The sequence below is a fragment of the Schistocerca serialis genome, chromosome 3 (genome assembly GCF_023864345.2).
Source record: "Schistocerca serialis cubense isolate TAMUIC-IGC-003099 chromosome 3, iqSchSeri2.2, whole genome shotgun sequence".
Classification (NCBI taxonomy): Eukaryota; Metazoa; Arthropoda; class Insecta; order Orthoptera; family Acrididae; genus Schistocerca; species Schistocerca serialis.
Window position 1 is genome coordinate 363,828,612 of NC_064640.1, and position 19,259 is coordinate 363,847,870.

The 19,259-nt window shown below is 41.0% G+C and overlaps 1 protein-coding gene across 7 annotated transcripts in view; it reads left to right on the forward strand.

Moving 5' to 3' along the window:
• LOC126470178 (ankyrin repeat domain-containing protein 16-like) overlaps positions 1-19,259 on the forward strand; it is a 104,473-nt gene that overhangs the window by 72,625 nt on the left and 12,589 nt on the right. For all 7 annotated transcript variants that reach the window (XM_050097832.1, XM_050097833.1, XM_050097831.1 and 4 more), the window contains one exon: positions 17,197-17,595. In XM_050097832.1, coding sequence (XP_049953789.1) covers positions 17,197-17,595 — 399 coding nt within the window. The remainder of the gene's footprint in view (positions 1-17,196; positions 17,596-19,259) is intronic.

Consider the following 19,259-nt stretch of genomic DNA (forward strand, 5'->3'; position numbering starts at 1 on the left):
AAATGTTAGTAATAGCTTAAAATTTCATTAACATAACCACAGATATTTATAAGAAATATCTGTTTGAATACTTTGACAGATGTGAGTGCACAAGTGACACAACTTTCGAATAACTTCTGGGAATTCAGCCAGGTAACACTTTCAGTGACCGCCGATATTTCGGTGGGAGAACACCCCGCCATTTTCAAGGCAAACTGCAATGGACAGGCGACATGCATGCAAATTTAAAGCCTTGGTTCTCGGAGTGATGCAAGAAAGATAACATGCAATCTACTCCTCTAATCTTCAGCATTCTTCTGTAGTACCACATTTCAAAAGCCTCTATTCTCTTCATGTCTTAATTGTGTACTACCCCAAGTTTATTCCATGGCTAGTGAAAATTTTATGCTCCATAGATCAGCTGCACAAGGACGACATCAAATGAGTATGGTTGGATGCCCATCAACAGGCTTTTCAGTACCTTAAGAATGTGATATACATTGGGTCCGCTGTTGCCACTCATGACAGCTGTGTCCCAGTACAGAATAATGGGAGTTTTTTTCCAGTAAGTTGTCAGAGGATTCTGAGTGGCCAGTTGCCTTCACCTGTAAAACGTTAACTGCAGCACACCTCCACCATTTATAAATTGACAAGCAGGCTCTGACAATCATTTGTGAGGTAAAGAAATTTCATGAGTGTTTGTATGACAGCAAATTCCATCTGTTGACTGACTACAAACTCTTGATTTCATTCTCCGGCTCCTTCATGCTTTGCTACAGCTCACAGTTGTCGATCACCAACAGGAGCATGCACAGCATGTCATATGGGTCACACCACTCATGCCAATGGAGCCAGGCAGCCAGCCATGATTCATTCTAGTACAGTCCATTGCATGAGCTAATATCAATCATACCATTCTGCTCATTGGGTTTCGACACTGTGTTGTGCTTGAAGTTCCTTGTTCTAGTTGTTGGCTTTCATTCAGTGTTCTGCTTTCAACAAGCTTGGCTTTCTTTGTGGCTTACATATTCATATTGGGATCTGACAGGGAAAAAAATAAATAAAAAATAAAAAAACAACAGAATGTACAGAAGTGGGGTTATCCATCCTTTTCATGGTTCATAATGAATTTGGCATTTGGAAGTACTGAGTTCAGATTATGCAGAAGTAGTTTCCAGTTCCACAGGCATGCATTAGTATGCCATAAAGGTGCCATTAAGATATTTAAAGAAATGGATTGGTTTCACTTGTGACAAGTTCAGAGCTGTCTCCTCAAACTATTTCACAAACAGATTGGCACCCACTGGATATGGGGCAGCCTTTCTCCACACCCTATATTTACTGATAATACTTACCATTAACCATAGAATGTGGGTGACTGCATCTGTAGGAGGAGTTTAGTGATGGCCTCTGTGAAGAGTTGGAGCAAGTATGTCACAGATCCTAGAGTGAAAAGAAAAGTCTCTAACACATGATACAAAGGATGTGAGGAAGTTTTCAAAAATGCTGTTACTACACCAGACTTCTGCAGTGAAATAAACCAGCTGTTGGGTAACACATTATCACCTGTAAACATGTGTTGAAATACTACCACACAAAAATCATGACACAAGCTTCCGTATTTGTAGACTGTTTTGTCAAAAGTTTGTGAATATCTGTCTCTCCAAGACCCCTAGAACTTAACGTAGTGTGGGTTCTTGCACTGATATTAACAACAACTGGCTACCAAGCTAAAATATGAGAAGACCTCCAGAACAGTTACTGATCAACACATCTTATAGCCTCTCCTATTCACAGCTAGCAAGATGAACACAGTGAGGAAGAACCAGTGCCTTTCTAGATAATAGCACCTATACCAAACGCATTGTTGATCCTACACAATGAATGTTCAGAAAAACTATACCTTTTTGCAATAGTTTTGAACCACTTTAGAAGATTATAAGAAGAATTCAATCTCATGGAATAGTTTGACCAAGATAATGTGGTCTCTTCAAGATTGCAGATGTGCCAATCCCATTATGAACTACTGAGGTTACTTATTTACTACCTGTAAAATACATCAAAACTCTTCTCAGTCCATGTGTCAAGCACTGTGAATACCATTTACAGAACTCCACTGACTTGTCTGCAAGAATTACACTTTCAAAATGCTGGTAGTTCTGTTACTTTCTGTAATGTCATTTTTCACTAAAATACTTACTGAAGACTAACTCCAGCTCATCAGTGACAAGTTTGATTAGCTTATAGCTTAACTCTTCAAACAAGAGCTACCAACTACCTTCCGTCTGTTCAGTAGAGGGTAGTACAAACAAGTGAATGATGTGGACATGTATTTCCCTGTCACAAGTGGTTTTCAGTCTGTTTATGGAACTGTCAGAAAAGATAGCTCTTAACTTGCAGCACTTAAAACTGATCTGTTTCTTAAGATTTTTAACAATATTTGTGGGATGTGGCAAAATGACCTTTGAATCCAAACAGTATTTGAGTCACTCTCTGTGTCCTGACATCAAATTCATTATGGTTTGTGAAATAAATGAACAACTCACATGTTTGAATGTTTTTGTTGAATGAAAAGGTGACATAGCGTGTACGGCAAGCTTGTGTACCCTGATGTTTACCTAGATGATTCCAGTTGCCACCAGCTAGCATGAAGAATAGTGTGCTTGAATGTCACCATCAGGAATTACTAAATGTGAAAGTGATTTAAAAAATGGGTAAAGTAACTGAGTAACTGACTGGCCCTTCGTACCAGACTGGACATGCAAACGGAAGTCTTAAGCAAAAGGGCTGTGTACCTCGATCTCGTTGCCCCATGAAATGCAAGCGTCCACAAGACTTGGCTGCATTTAAAAAAAAAAAAAAAAAAAAAAAAAAAAAAAAGGCTATAATGTTGACTGTACCTCTCGACTGCCCTTCACAACATAGGGTATTGTGGGAATGGTTAGATGTGCACAGAAATTCTTTGAACCAACGATACTGTCATGAGCTGTGCTGCATCATTGGCTGACGTGCTGCAACTCCAGTCACCAGCAAATATTCGTTATTTAGTACTTATCATTTCTAGAATGTTCTCAAAATCTCTTATGTTCATAATATTTGCGTATTATGGAATATTCATTGTTTGTATAAATAACAGCATCCTCCATCCAGGATGTAGTTCTGTTCTGTCAGTATGTTGGTATCAGTACTAAATGTGCTTTCAGTGGAGAACTTCATTGATGACCCTGCTTTAGACTTTGGACTTGGATGAGGTTATGAATTGATATTTTTTGGTGCACATACCGTGTAGTTCAAAATCTCAACATCACTGCTCCAACAAAGCAACATAAAATCTGTTTTCTACATGGCCAGGAACTGAAATACAAGTAGCACATTGTTCCCAAGGCCTGTATATTCAGGAGATTAGTGGATTCCAAATGAGCGTTATGTCAACTGTACATCATGCATCCATCAGCATTTTCTGGAGACACTGGTGAGGACCTAATGAAAGGGATGAAAGCATTCAACCGAGACACCAAATACAAGAGGTGGGATGAGATGATTTGTACCTTCACTTGAATGGTACAGTCCAGCAGCAGTTGAAGAGCAATGAAGAGAAGTTCAATAGCTGGGACAAATTCCAGGTTGAACTGAAGAAACTATTAGGTGATGCTCAGCACCAAGTCCACTTAGTGGGAGAACATTTGAAGAATGAGGCCCCACATCATGGGGGTAACTTGACAACATTTGCTAGACGGTGTGCTAGTGTTGCTGCTGCAAACACCACTGTGAGGACTAGCCCTCCTTGCCAGTCTGTCACCACCTGTGGCTGCCCTTTAAAGACAGCAGTGAGTGGCTCTGCAGTCAGTCTCAGTTTCTCTGGGCTATTGTAATAATCTCACAACAGATCATTGTCGTGGTTGTGAATTCGCTACATCTTAGGCTTTCGATCTTGGTTTACTCTCAGGGCTTGTTATTCTGCTGTGCTGTCTCTATTGTTTGTCTTCCTTTCATTGTTGTTCACATGTTTACTCTCAGGTTGCTCATTGTAGGGGCAACAGTGTTGTAGCTGCGAACCTTCTCTACACATTGGGAAACACTCTTTCCTGGGCAAGTATAAAAACATTGCGTACTACAGTTCCCACAGAGATATGACAAGGTCCAAACGTGCAGGGGAATACAAATAACAGAAGTGTCAGGCGCTTGTTTATTGCATCAGTTACATGTTCAGATGTTGTTGTTGTTGTTGTTGTTGTTGTTGTGGTCTTCAGTCCTGAGACTGGTTTGATGGAGCTCTCCATGCTGCTCTATCCTGTGCAAGCTTCTTCATCTCCCAGTACCTACTGCAGCCTACATCCTTCTGAATCTGCTTAGTGTATTTATCTCTTGGTCTCCCTCTACGATTTTTACCCTCCACGCTGCCCTCCAGTACTAAATTGGTGATCCCTTGATGCCTCAGAACATGTCCTACCAACCGATCCCTTCTTCTAGTCAAGTTGTGCCACAAACTCCTCTTCTCCCCAATTCTATTCAATACCTCCTCATTAGTTATGTGATCTACCCATCTAATCTTCAACATTCTTCTGTAGCACCACATTTCGAAAGCTTCTATTCTCTTCTTGTCTAAACTATTTATTGTGCATGTTTCACTTCTATTCATGGCTACACTCCATACAAATACTTTCAGAAACGACTTCCTGACACTTAACTCTATACTCGATGTTAACAAATTTCTCTTCTTCAGAAACGCTTTCCTTGCCATCATCAGTCTAGATTTTATATCCTCTCTACTTCAACCATCATCAGTTATTTTGATCCCCAAATAGCAAAACTCATTTCCTAATATAATTTCCTCAGCATCACCCGACTTAATTCGACTACATTCCATTATCCTCGTTTTGCTTTTGTTGATGTTTATCTTATACCCTCCTTTCAAGACACTGTCCATTCCGTTCAACTGCTCTTCCAAGTCCTTTGCTGTCTCTGACAGAATTACAATGTCATCGGTGAACCTCAAAGTTTTTATTTCTTCTCCATGGATTTTAATAACTACTCTTAACTTTTCTTTTGTTTCCTTTACTGCTTGCTCAATATACAGATTGAATAGCATCCAGTAGATTATTGTTTACAATATATGTAACAGTTCTTTCTGTGTTTCCTTTTATACCTTATGTAATTGTTTATAATTGATTTGGCATGCTATTTATTGTTTGCGTAGGGATACTGTTACCATAAAACTTAACCACTACCAGCTGACTTGGAGTGTAGTGATTCAAGTCCTCTAGAGTCTCAGAAAACTATTGGTATTTATTCAGAATATAAAAATCCCATTGAGGTACATCAGCACTGTGACTCAAGTTTTACCAAAGTCAGTGCAAAATTGGTGGGTTTTGGGGTTTTAGTTTAGAATTAATTTGAGGACTCATGAAGGCTTATGTACAGCTCAAAAGAATTAGGGGAATACATGCATCAATGTCTGGCATATTAAATCTGTTTTGATACAGACAGTATCTGTGATCTTATTGCATAGCTTGAGATCTTCACTTTTAATGTGTGCAACAGCTTAAATCATTTGCCATCTATTGGCTGTGTTTGTGTTACAGTATCAGATGACTTCTGACCCTGCAGAAGGAAGTGAATACTGGTGTCCCAGTAACCTCTAATGATGTATAGAGACTGCAGTTGTCATTTGTGAATGTTTTACTCAAGTGCAAGTACATGCAATGCGACATGTTAATGCAGTATCAATTGCAAGAGTTGTCTGAGCCAAGCAGGATGAACTTTCCATTCTTTTGCTGCAGATGCAAATGGCTCTCCATCTTTCTTCCATAGGTTGTGGACATGCTACAGGGAGACAGGTCAGTACACAAGACGAGTTGGACAAGGTCACCGATGCATTACACCCCCACGTGAAGACTGCTATGTGAGCATCTCTGCATTGTGGCATTGTATGGCTACCTCCAGAGTGCTGCAAGATGATCATAGAAGAGCCACTGTGTCCTATTGTAATGTAGGGTGTATGTTATGAGAAAGAACCTTATGACCCAGACATCCTGTTCGAGTACCTTGCTTGATATCACAACATCTTGCAGTTCGCCTTCAGTTCTGCCATTGCTGTGTCAACTGGCAACTTTGCCACTCACGAAGTGTGTTACTCAGAGACGAGTCAAGATTTCTTCTGACACGACGCGATGGCCATGTTCATTTGTGGAGACGTGGTGTGTGGTACCTGCCAAACATTGTCCAGGAAAGTTCTGTGCCAGTGTGGAGAGACAGTGTTAACAGCTGTATGGATCTTGTCGTGGTCCATAGTTACCTTACTACCGGGCAATACACCAAATAGATAGTTGGACTATTTGTAGGCTGCTGCATATGGTGGTTGTCCTGAACTCCTTCTTGTGCATGTGTGGTGGGCGTCACTTATGTGATGTCTTGCAAAGCTAGGGCATTTAAATAGTGGCATGGCCACAGTGGGTCATGACCTGGTTGACTTCCGTAGAATTATAAGGAGCATATCACATAGGTGTCGGGCCAAGATAAACACGCATGGATGGCTTACTAGTTATTGAAACTCTCAAAGCCCAATGAAGAACACCCAGGATGACAGGTTGAATGATTGTTTCCACTTTGTTTTTGACATCTGTTGGACATTTCAGTTCTTATGGTGGAAATGAACGAGATTGTAATGATGTTTTGTTATGTACTTGAAAATGAGCTTAATTTGAAAAAGATAGAGGTATAATTTGCTAACATTCCCAGTCCAAAATTACTGCTCAGTGGAGTATGACAGATACCCTAAGTCATGTTCCTCTTAATTCTCTTGAGCAGTATGTATACTACACTACTGCCCATTAAAATTGCTACACCACGAAGAGGACGTGCTACAGATGCGAAATTTAACTGACAGGAAGAAGATGCTGTGATATGCAAATGATTAGCTTTTCAGAGCATTCACACAAGGTTGGCGCCGGTGGTGACACCTACGATGTGCTGACTTGAGGAAAGTTTCGAGCCGATTTCTCATACACAAACAGCAGTTGACTGGCGTTGCCTGGTGAAACGTTGTTGTGGTGCCTCGTGTAAGGAGGAGAAATGCATACCATCACGTTTACGACTTTGATGAAGGTCGGATTGTAGCCTATCGCGATTGCGGTTTATCATATCGCGACATTGCAGCTTGCGTTGGTCGAGATCCAATGACTGTTGGCAGAATATGGACTCGGTGGGTTCGGAAGGGTAATACGGAACGCCATGCTGGATCCCAACGGCCTCGTATCACTAGCTGTGGAGATGACAGGCATCTTATCTCTATGGCTGTAATGGATTGTGCAGCCATGTCTTGATCCCTGAGTCAACAGATGGGGACACTAGCAAGACAACAACCATCTGCACGAACAGTTCGATGACATTTGCGGCAGCATGGACTATCAGCTTGGAGACCATGCCTGTGGTTACCCTTGATGCTGCATCACAGACAGGAGCGCCTGCGATTGTGTACTCAACAACGAACCTGGGTGCACCAATGGCAAAACGTCCTTTTTTTCGGATGAATCCAGGTTCTGTTTACAGCATCATGATGGTCTCATCTGTGTTTGGCGACATCGCGGTGAACGCACATTGGAAGCGTGTATTTGTCATCGCCATACTATCACCCGGCGTGATGGTATGGGGTGCCATTGGTTACACGTCTCGGTCACCTCTTGTTCGCATTGACGGCACTTTGAACAGTGGACTTAACATTTCAGATGTGTTACGACCCGTGGCTCTACCCTTCATTCGATCCCTGCAAAACCCTACATTTCAGCAGGATAATGCACAACCGCATGTTGCAGGTCCTGTACGGGCCTTTCTGAATACAGAAAACGTTCGACTGCTGCCCTACCCAGCACATTCTCCAGATCTCTCACCAATTGAAAATGTCTGGTCAATGGTGGCCGAGCAACTGGCTCGTCACAATACGCCAGTCACTACTCTTGATGAACTGTGGTATCGTGTTGAAGCTGCACGGGCAGCTGTACCTGTACACACCATCCAAGCTCTGTTTGACTCAAAGCCCAGGCGTATCAAGGCCGTTATGACGGCCAGAGGTGGTTGTTATGGGTACTGATTTCTCGGGATCTATGCACCCAAATTGTGTGAAAATGTAATCACATGTCAGTTGTAGTATAATATATTTGTCCAATGAATACCCGTTTATCATCTGCATTTCTTCTTGGTGTAGCAATTTTAATGGCCAGTAGTGTATATATCTGGTGCATAACTGTAGGATTTGGTCTTATTGTATTTTATTCTTATTTACTATTACATTGTTTGTTTTCAAGAGGTTTTTTTTTTTCTCACGCCCAAATGGGGACCACATGACAATTTCAGTTCCTTCTCGTCTCCTCTTTCCTTTCCCTCCAGTATTGTTGCATCTTTCAACCATGGTTTTTTCCCCCTTTCTTCAGTCCCTGTTAATACTTCTTCTTCCTTGATGTCCTTCTACATCACTTTTATGTTGTGTGTTTCTAAATTCTTTTTAAATTCTTGAATCCGGCTTGTTGTTAATTTCTTTACGCAGAGATATTTGTAGGTCTGCTTTGTCAGTCTGTTGGCTTCTGTATAAATGTCCAAAAAATGCTACTCTTTTTCTTATTGTTTCTTTTATTTCTCTCTCTCTCTCTCTCTCTCTCTCTCTCTCTCTCTCTCTCTCTCTCTCTCTCTCTCGATATATTTCACTGTTGCTTCTTAATTTCCAGACTACTTTGCTTCTCATTTCGGTGCTGATAACCTCATTTTTGAGTGCCTCTAAACCCCCACTCCCCACCATCAACACACACACACACACACACACACACACACACACACACACACACACACACACACACACACCATTTATGACAGATTTTCCTGACCCATGTTATTCAATTTTAGCTTTCACAAACCCCAGTACGTTTTTCCGAGTCCTCAAAAAATGCTCGACACATACCCCTCTAAGGCATATGGTACAACAGTCTTGAACTTTGTACATTTATTCTCAACATTTTTTTTCTCAGAAATGAATTTTTGATGTTAAGGGGACCACACCCTGCCTATCTAACCCATGTTAATTTAGGCATGTATTTGACCCATTTCAGAAAAAACTATTTGATGCGGGACCTTAATATTTTTACTGTATGTTACATGATGTTAATAGTCAACTGTACTCAAATTTACTTAATCCATTTTATAGTTTTCAAGAAATACTTTTTTAGATTTATTAACAAAAAATATTAAGTTTTTTCTGCAGAAAATATTTTTTTGTGAACTTTCTAATGGGGGAATATTAATGAATATAGTACCAGAGGTGGCTTTTTGTGTTATGCAGAGTCTCTGAAAATTTCATTCCTTTATCTATGATAGTTTCTTATATAATGGGGCATATGAACTGAAAATTTTAGTTTGTGGAAAATTGACTTTAAAGAAAAAACTTTTGAAATTTGTTACTTACAGTTAATTAAAACTGTCCTGCTGCATGTGATCGCCCTTCTTTGGCCTCTAGCAGATCTTCCAGCTTCTTTTTCACCTTCCTGGATGTTTGTCTTGCTTTCTTGGCCGTATTAGATGCAGACCTGTCTGCATCGGCTATCCTCATTTTATTGCAGTGTTGCAGCCCAGTGATCATATTTTCACCAGGATTAATTCCCAGCTTTTTCAATACACAACACTTTCCAATATTACCACAATTGAATGTAATAACAGCATCATGAACTCCTAGTTTCATCATATGCATGCCTACAAATACAGTTTTAGGAAGGCAGTTCCAAATTATGCTGTTGAAACATTCATTTGGGTTCTGTGTCTGCCCATGCAGACACTTCCTTAGAAGGTCAGGATGAGCCAAGTTTCTGAAAATAGATTTAATTGGTGTAATAAGAGAATCAGGAAGAGAATGCTGGTGAGAATAAGATTCTCCAGTTGCCCGAGCCCTATTGTATTTGCACCACGAATTTTCTCCTGATGGGCACAATCCATGACATGGCTTATCATCAGTAGAGGACTTATGGAAGAATATGGCCCAATCATCTCTTTTTCATTGCCTCCAGATTTTCTTTATTTCTCGTAATTGCCTGTCCAGAGTACACCTGCAAGTTTTCTATAACAACTACTCACAATCAAACTTGTGTTCTCTTTAAATGCTCGAAAAAATTTTTTCAGCAAAATCCGTTTCAGAGTACTTAAATGAAACATTACTCTATCGAAATATGATGAAAACTGAAAATCGATCCCCCCCCCCCCCCCCCCCTGAATCACAGTGTGGTCCCCTTAATTGTTCTGATAATCTGAAATCTTCACGTTGCACTTACCTAGCAGATATACCTTCTTTACATTCCTATTTGCACCAGCAATCAATGTTGTTATAACACCCCTGTAAGCACAGATTCCCCACCCTTCATTAATTGAGTTGAAAAGTTCAGGCCTTTTTTTAAGCTCGAAATCAATGATATTTCCCTCACATGTTAATTTTATGCTTAACTACTCAAGTTTCACTAAAGAGCGAAAGAAACTGGTACACCTGCGTAATCTCGTGAAGGGCCCGTGCGAGCACGCAGAAGTGCCACAGCATGATGTGGCATGGACACGACTAATGTCTGAAGTAGTGCTGGAGGGAATTGATACCATTAAACTGCAGGGCTCTCCATAAATCCATAAGAGTATGAGGGGCTGGAGATCTCTTCTGAACAGCATGTTGCAAGGCATCCTAGATATGCTCAATAATGTTCATGTCTGGGCAGTTTAGTGGCCAGTGGAAGTGTTTAAACTCAGAAGAGCGTCCCTGGAGCCACTCTGTAGCAATTCTGGATGTGTGGGATGTCACATTGTCCTGCTGGAATTTCCCCAGTCCACCGGAATGCACACTGGACATGAATGGATGCATGTCATCTGTCAGAGTCATATCTAAAAATATCAGAGGTCCCATATCACTCCAACTACACACGTCCCACACAATTACAGAGCCTCTACCAGTTTGAATAGTCCCCTGGTGATTTGCAGGGTCCGTGGATTCATAAGGTTGTCTCCATACCCATACACATCCATCTGCTCGATACAATTTGAACATTCGACCAGGCAACATGTTTCCAGTCATCAACAGTCCAGTGACTGTGTTGACAGACCGAGGCGAGGCACAAAGCTTCATGCCGTCCAGTCATCAAGGGTACATGAGTGGGTCTTCAGCTCTGAAAGCCCATTTTGATGATGATTCGTTGAATGGTTCACATGCTGACACCTGTTGATGGCCCAGCATTGAAGTCTGCAGCAATTTGCGGAAGGGTTGCAGTTCTGTCATGGTGAACGATTCTCTTCAGTCGTCATTGTTCTCATTCTTGCAGGCTATTTTTCAGGCCACAGTGATGTCAGAGATTTGATCTTTTACCATTTTCCTGATATTCATGGTACACTCGTGAAATGGTCAGACCGGAAAATCCCCACTTCATCACTATCTCAGGGATACTGTGTCACATCGCTCGTGCTTACTATAACACCACATTCAAACTTGCTTAAATCTTGATAATCTCCCATTGTCACAGCAGTAAACAATTAACCAACTGCGCCAGACACTTGTCGTCTTATATAGGCGTTGCCGACAACAGTGCTGTATTCTGCCTGTTTACATCTCTCTGTATTTGAGTACACATGCCTATACCAGTTTCTTTGGAACTTCAGTGTAGTTTTAGGATATGGTATGTAAAACAGTTCTAAATCTACATCTACATCTACATCTACATGGATACTCTGCAAATCACATTATGTGCCTGGCAAAGGGTTCATCAAGCCACTTTCACAATTCTCTATTATTCCAATCTCGTATACCATGCGGAAAGAATGAACACCTATATCTTTCCGTATGAGCTCTGATTTCCCTTACTTGATTGTGGGGATTGTTCCTCCCTATGTAGGTCGGTGTCAACAAAATATTTTCGCATTCGGAGGAGAAAGTTAGTGGTTGGAATTTCGTGAGAAGATTCCGTTGCAACGAAAAACGCCTTTCTTTTAATGATTTCCAGCCCAAATCCTGTATCATTTCTGTGACACTCTCGCCCATATTTCGCGATAACACAAAACGTACTACCCTTCTTTGAACTTTTTCGATGTACGCCATCAGTCTTATCTGGTAAGGATCCCACACAGTGCAGCAGTATCCTAAAAGAGGACAGAAAAGTGTAGTGTAGGCAGTCTCTTTAGTAGGTCTGTTACATTTTCTAAGTGCCCTGCCAATAAAACGCAGTCTTTGGTTAGCCTTCCCCCACAACATTTTCTATGTGTTCCTTCCAATTTAAGTTGTTCGTAATTGTAATACCTAGGTATTTAGTTGAATTTACGGCTTTTAGATTAGACTGATTTATCGTGTAACTGAAGTTTAACGAGTTCCTTTTAGCACTCATGTGGATTACCTCGCACCTTTCATTATTTAGGGTCAATTGCCACATTTCGCACCATTCAGATATGTTTTCTAAATTGTTTTGCTGTTTCTTTTGATCTTCTGATGACTTTATTAGTCAAGAAATGACAGCGTCATCTGCAAACAACCAAAGATGGCTGCTCAGATTGTCTCCCAAATCGTTTATGTAGATAAGGAACAGCAAAGGGCCTATAACACTACCTTGGGGAATGCCAGAAATCACTTCTGTTTTACTCAATGACTTTCCGTCAATCACTACGAATTGTGACCTCCCTGACAGGAAATCACAAATCCACTTACATAACTGAAACGATATTCCATAAGCACGCAGTTTTACTACGCGCCATTCTTGTGGAAACCCAGAAATAGGGAATCTATCTGAAATCCCTTGTCAATAGCACTCAACACTTCATGTGAATAAAGAGCCATGTTGACTGTGTGTCAATAGAACATTTTCTTCGAGGTAATTCATAATGTTCGAACACAATATACGTTCCAAAATCCTACTGCATATCGACGTTAATGATATGGACCTGTAATTTAGTAGATTACTCCTACTACCTTTCTTGAATATTGGTGTGACCTGTGCAACTTTCCAATCTTTGGGTACGGATCTTTCGTTGAGCGAATGGTTGTAAATGATTGTTAAGTATGGAGCTAATGCATCAGCATACTCCGAAAGGAACCTAATTGGTGTACGGTCTGGACCAGAAGACTTGCTTTTATTAAGTGATTTAAGTTGCTTCACTACTCTGAGGATATTTACTTCCAAGTTATTCATGTTGGCAACTGTTCTTCATTCGAACTCTGGAATATTTACTTCGTCTTCTTTTGTGAAGGCATATCGTAAGGCTGTGTTTAGTAACTCTGCTTTGGCAGCACTGTCTTCAATAGTATCTCCATTGCTATCGCACTGAGAAGGCATTGATTGTTGCCACTAACATACTTCACATACGACCAGTATCTCTTTGGATTTTCTGCCAGGTTTCAAGACAAAGTTTCATTGTGGAAACTATTATAAGCATCTCACATTGAAGTCCGTGATAAATTTCGAGCTACTGTAAAAGATTGCCAATCTTGAGGATTTTGCGTCTATTTAAATTTGGCATGTTTGTTTCATTGTTTCTGCAACAATGTTCTAACCCATTTTGTGTACCAAGGAGGATCAGCTCCGCCGTTTGTTAATTTATTTGGAATAAATTTCTCAATTGCTGCCAATACTATTTCTTTGAATTTAAGCCACATCTGGTCTACACTTATATTATTAATTTGGAATGAGTCTCTCAGGATGGCGTCATGTGAATTTTTATCTGCTTTTTGGATAGGTATATTTTTCACTTATTTTTCGAGTATTTGGGGATTACAATATTCAATCTCGCTATGACAACCTTGTGTTCACTAATCCCTGAATCAGTTTTGATGCTCATTATTAACTCAGGATTATTTGTTGGTAAGAGGTCAAGTGTGTTTTCACAACCGTTTACTATTTGCATGGGCTCATGAACTAACTGCTCGAAATAATTTTCAGAGCATGCATTTAGCACAATTTCAGATGATATTTTATACATACCTCTGGACTTAAACATGTATTTTCGCCAACATATCGAGGGTAAATTAAAGTCACCACCAACTATTATCGTATGAGTCAGGTACATGTTTGAAATAACTCAGGTTTTCTTTGAACCTTTCAGCAATTGTATCATCTGAATTGGGAGGTCGGTAAATGGATCCCATTATTATTTTATTCCGGTTGCCAACAATGACCTCTGCCCATACTAACTCACAGGAAGTATCTACTTCAATTTTGCGACAACTTAAATTACTTCTGACAGCAACAAACACGCCACTGCCAACCGTGTTTAGCCTATCCTTTCGGAACACCATTAGGTTTTTTTTTTTAAATTTCGGCTGAGCTTATATCCAGATTTCAGTGCCTATAACGATTTGAGCATCAGTGCTTTCTATTAGCGCTTGGAGCTCTGGTACTTTCCCAACATAGCTACGACAATTTACAACTGTTATACCAATGGTTCCTGTATCTATGTTCTTCCTGTGTTCATCCTGCACCCTTTGTGACTGAAGCCGTTCTTGTGTTTTCCTGAGACCCTCTAACCTAAAAAACTGCTCAGTCCATTCCACACAGCCCCTGCTACCCATGTAGCCACCTCCTGCGTATAGTGGACACGAGACCTATTGAGCAGAAACTGAAACCCAACCACCTTTTGGCGAAAGTCGAAGAATCTGCAGCCTACACAGTCGCAGTACCATCCTGGCCTCTGATTCAAACCCTCCACTCGGCTCTGTACCGGAGGTCCGCAATCAGTCCTGTCGACCATGCTGCAAATAGTCGGCTCTGCTTTCATCTTGCAATCAAGACTGGCAGCCCTTACCACTTCAGTTAGCCGCTCAAAACCAGAGAGAATCTCTTCTGATCCAAAGTGACACACATCATTGGTACTGACGTGAGCAACCACCTGCAGTTGGTTGCACGCTGTGCTCTTCATGGCATCCGGGAGGACCCTTTCCACATCTGGAATGACTCCACCCAGTATGCACACGGAGTGCACATTGGTTTTCTTACACTTCTTGTCAGCCAAGTCCCTAAGGTGCCCCATAACGCGCCTAACGTTGGAGCTCCCAACTACCAATAATTCCACCATTTGTGATTGCTCAGGTCTTGCAGGCTGAGTGGTTTCCTCTGAAACAGGACAGGCGACAGTATCTGGCTCAGCAACAGTGTCAGCCACAGACAGCGGCCACCTGGGAAGTCTTTTGCCACCTGCTTCGCCCCGGGGCAACCTCCCACTCGATCACAGGTGAGGGGTCAGCCTCAGTGCGAGCTGTAACTGGGTTGGCCACTTGCGAGGACCAATCGGAGGACTCTGACGTGCTGTACGTTCGTTGGATCCCCACGGCCGGCCCACAACAGTGGTGCCCATCCACTGCAGCCTCAAGCTGTGCAACCGAAGCCATCACAGCCTGAAGCTGAGAGCGAAGTCTCACCAACTCAGCTTGCATCTGCACACAACAATCGCTGTCCCTGTGCATACTGAAGACTGTGGATAACTAAACTATGCAGATAAATGGACTATTGGCACGTGCTGCGCAACTCTACTGTAGACCCTGACGAAAATGCACAAACTGTGTCTAGTAATACGCTGATATTCAAAAACCTAACTACCGAAGCACTCAGATGAAACTAAATAATGTGCCCCTGATTAGGAACTTGTAATATGTCGCAAAATCTGTTTACTTTCCGACGCAAGTGAAAACGGGAGAACTGTGGCTGTTAGATATTAAATTTACATGCAGAAACTCAAGAAACTAAACTATTAAAGCACACAGATGATATAATAAAATTCGCTCCTGGTTAGGAACTCAGAAATGTCACAAAAGCTGTTACTTCCCTGTTGCTGCGTCTGTCTCGGTCAGCTACTACTGCCTGACATGATACCCTGTCCGTAGTACTCACTCTAATAATTTGAGTCTCCCAGTCTGCATCTGGTAAATTGGAATCCCTTCGTAATACTGTAATATGATCAGAAAACTTATCCACAACATTCACAAAGATATCACTTAAATATTCTGTCAGTACTGCTCCTGAGGTAGGTAATCTATAAAATCATATGAGTACCAAGTTTGAGCTATCTTTAACACTTACAGTATTTGTATTCTGATTCTGTACTAACAGTAATAGGTTTACTGCTATAAACACGCCTCCTCTCCCGGTATCCAGCCTACCTGTCCAATATAAATTGCAGTCAGAATTTAGAACTCCATTGCTATTAGCATATGGTTTCAGCCAGCTTTCTGTTCCTAGTACTATGTGGGCATTATGTGTTTATAACTGAGACTAGTTCTGGAGCCTTATCAGATATCAGTCTTGAATGCACAATATTGTACAGGGTGACTTTTCATTGTGTACAGATAAACAAAGATGTGCGGATAATGCTGGAAAGAATAAAAAGTCCATGAATCATTTTTCATGCAGACCAGTATTTACAAAGCTATCACTGCTTTTCTTTAGCTCACAAATGAAAGTTAAGAGAACATAAAACTAACTGATTCATGCACAGAATATCACATTATAAGTATTTCATGAAACTGCTTCACCTGATGACACATGTTGGCCACAAGGTTTTCTTTCTCAACTTGAACGGGGACACCTTCTGTGCAGATCATGCACGGCTGCCTGTTCGGGCTACAGGTGGTTTTTGAAGGTTGTTATATAAACCATAAATTGACATTAATTATTGACTAAACTTCTGGTTAAACAAAAGATAGAAGAGGCTGTTTCTTCTGCAAGTTATGTGTCTTTTAGCAGGCGGTGTTTCTGTATGCATAAAAATGTCACACTGTATGAGTGCTTTGTTTTTGGAATTGTTTATTTGCACCAGTGCAGCTCATTGTTGGGCTGGATGTAATTTCTTTGTGGGGGAATTTTTACAAAAAGGAATTTATAAAAGAGAGACTGTTGAGTTTTGGAGTGGCATGTAATTTCACACGCAACTGTCAGATTTAATGGTGCCATAAAGTGGCACTTGATATTATTATTTCAACATGCACCCTTCCATGGTTCTTGATAGTCAAGCACACAGTGAAAGAAAACTGTAACTATTCTTTCACTGCATTGCAGCTGTCCCATTTCTTAAAATATCTCTATACCTAAAGGCATTGAAACTGGAAGGCAAATAATGTTCTCTTTTTCTGCAGTTTTGTCTACATAACTTACTCTACATGTTATGGCTGATAAAGCCTGCTTCTCTTTTATCAATGTTATGATTGATATAAGTGTGTCTTGCAAATTTTTCTTTCAGCTCTCCATGGTAGGGCATCAGTACTACAGTTCCTTTTGAGCTCAGAGTGTGGCTGCAGGGAGATGCTGAGTTGTACTGACATGTGTGGTGTTTCACCTTTCCTTGACGCAGCTGCTAGTGGAAGCCTGGAAACAGTGAAGGTTATCCTGTCATATTATGATGCCCTAGGTGACAAGGACAAGAAAGGACTGAGTGCACTTCATCATGCTGCACGCACAGGAAGTGTATTGGTGATTGAGTTCCTGGTAAAAGAACTAGGAGCAGATGTTAACAGTATTTCAGACATTGACAGAGTGACACCATTACATGTTGCAGCTCGTGAGAAACAGAGTGACGTTATTCATCTTCTGATGAAGCTGGGAGCTGACACTTCTCTGACTGATGCACATGGCCGCAGTGGTACGTTCTGTGGAACTGTTTAGTGGAAAGCATTAATTGTAACATTAGTATCTCTAAAGTTCAAAGTTGTTAGCACACTCGACTCACATTTGGGCAGACGATGGTTCAAACCCGTGTCTGGTCATCCTGTTTTAGGCTTTCCGTGATTTCCCTAAATTGATTCAGGCAAATTCCGGGATGGTTCCTTTGCAAGTCTGTGGCCGACTTCCTTCCACATCCTCCCCTAATCCAATGGGACTGATGACCTCGCTGTTTGCTCCCCTCCTCCAAATCAACCAACTAACTAATCCAAAGAGTAACCTGAAAGTTCTCCTATTTCTGTTCAGATGCAGTATTTCAAGCTGCTATTTATATTTTATTATCAAAGTGTCATGACACTGTTGTTAAGATATTTAAGCCTATACTTTGATGAGTAAAGGAAAGAACTCTCAAGAAACTTAAAGGAAATACATACATTCTTAAAAGAGCAATGTCATTTACAGATGATTCTTGTCTTGAAGAGCATAAACATAATAAACCACTCATAGCTAAAATGATCCTTTTATGAGAAAATCATTAAAACTTTGAAGAAAAAAATGTCGTATGACTAGGGCCTCCTGTCGGGTAGACCTTTTGCTGGGTGCAAGTCTTTCGATCTGACGCCACTTTGGCGACTTGCGCGTCGATGGGGATGAAATGATGATGATTAGGACAACACAACACCCAGTCCCTGAGCGGAGAAACTCTCCAACCCAGCCGGGAATCGAACCCGGGCCCTGAGGATTGACATTCTGTCGCGCTGACCACTCAGCTACCGGGGACGGGCTGAAGAAAAATGATATGTACAAGATGTGCCACTGTATCATCTCAAATATCTTTTAGTATATTAAAGATATTCCTGATGTGCTTTCACTTGTACAAATAGTCACAAGGGGCTCAAAACTGACGTCCAACACTTTTCTTCAAAAGTGGACTTATGCCGTTGTTCAGAATGAAAATTGTTTTTGTCAATAAGGTAAATTTGGTGTCTTGAAAATGTCTTAGACCTGATAGGAAGTTAAGTAAAAAATTATTTAAAATTCATATATTTCCATTCTGCCAGTGGAAGGGTGGAGCACCATCCAAAAGTTAATACTACTGTCGTGAGAAATACACATTGCTAGGATAAGACATGTGACTTCTGAAATTTTCCTGGCGCATTTCTTCTTCTAATAATTTCCGGGTATGCAGCCAGATCCCGTCGACATTCTGCCACAGTATTTCAGCCCAGAGACGTCCAGACATCATCAGGTGAGTACACAACTACTCAAGACCCCAGGTGCAGTCGCGGTATTTATGCCGAATCTCACGCATGCGAAATGTACTGGCATCCTACAGCGCATGTGTCAGGTGTTGACATGTTCTCTACCTGAACAAGTTATCAAGAGACCACACAATGCAGTACCACTAAAGACTCTATGGTCTTCCCAAGATACACAAGGATGGTGCCCCACTACAATTAATAGTGAGCAATATTGGTGCTGCAACCTATTGTACAGCAAAATATCTGGCCTCACTACTAAATCCGTATGTGGGTAAGTGTTGCCACCATATACGTAATTCCGAGGATTTTGTCAGTCACTTGAAGGAAGTTAAGCTTAGCAGCTCGGATTTATTAGTCAACTTTGATGTTTTCTCACTTTTTA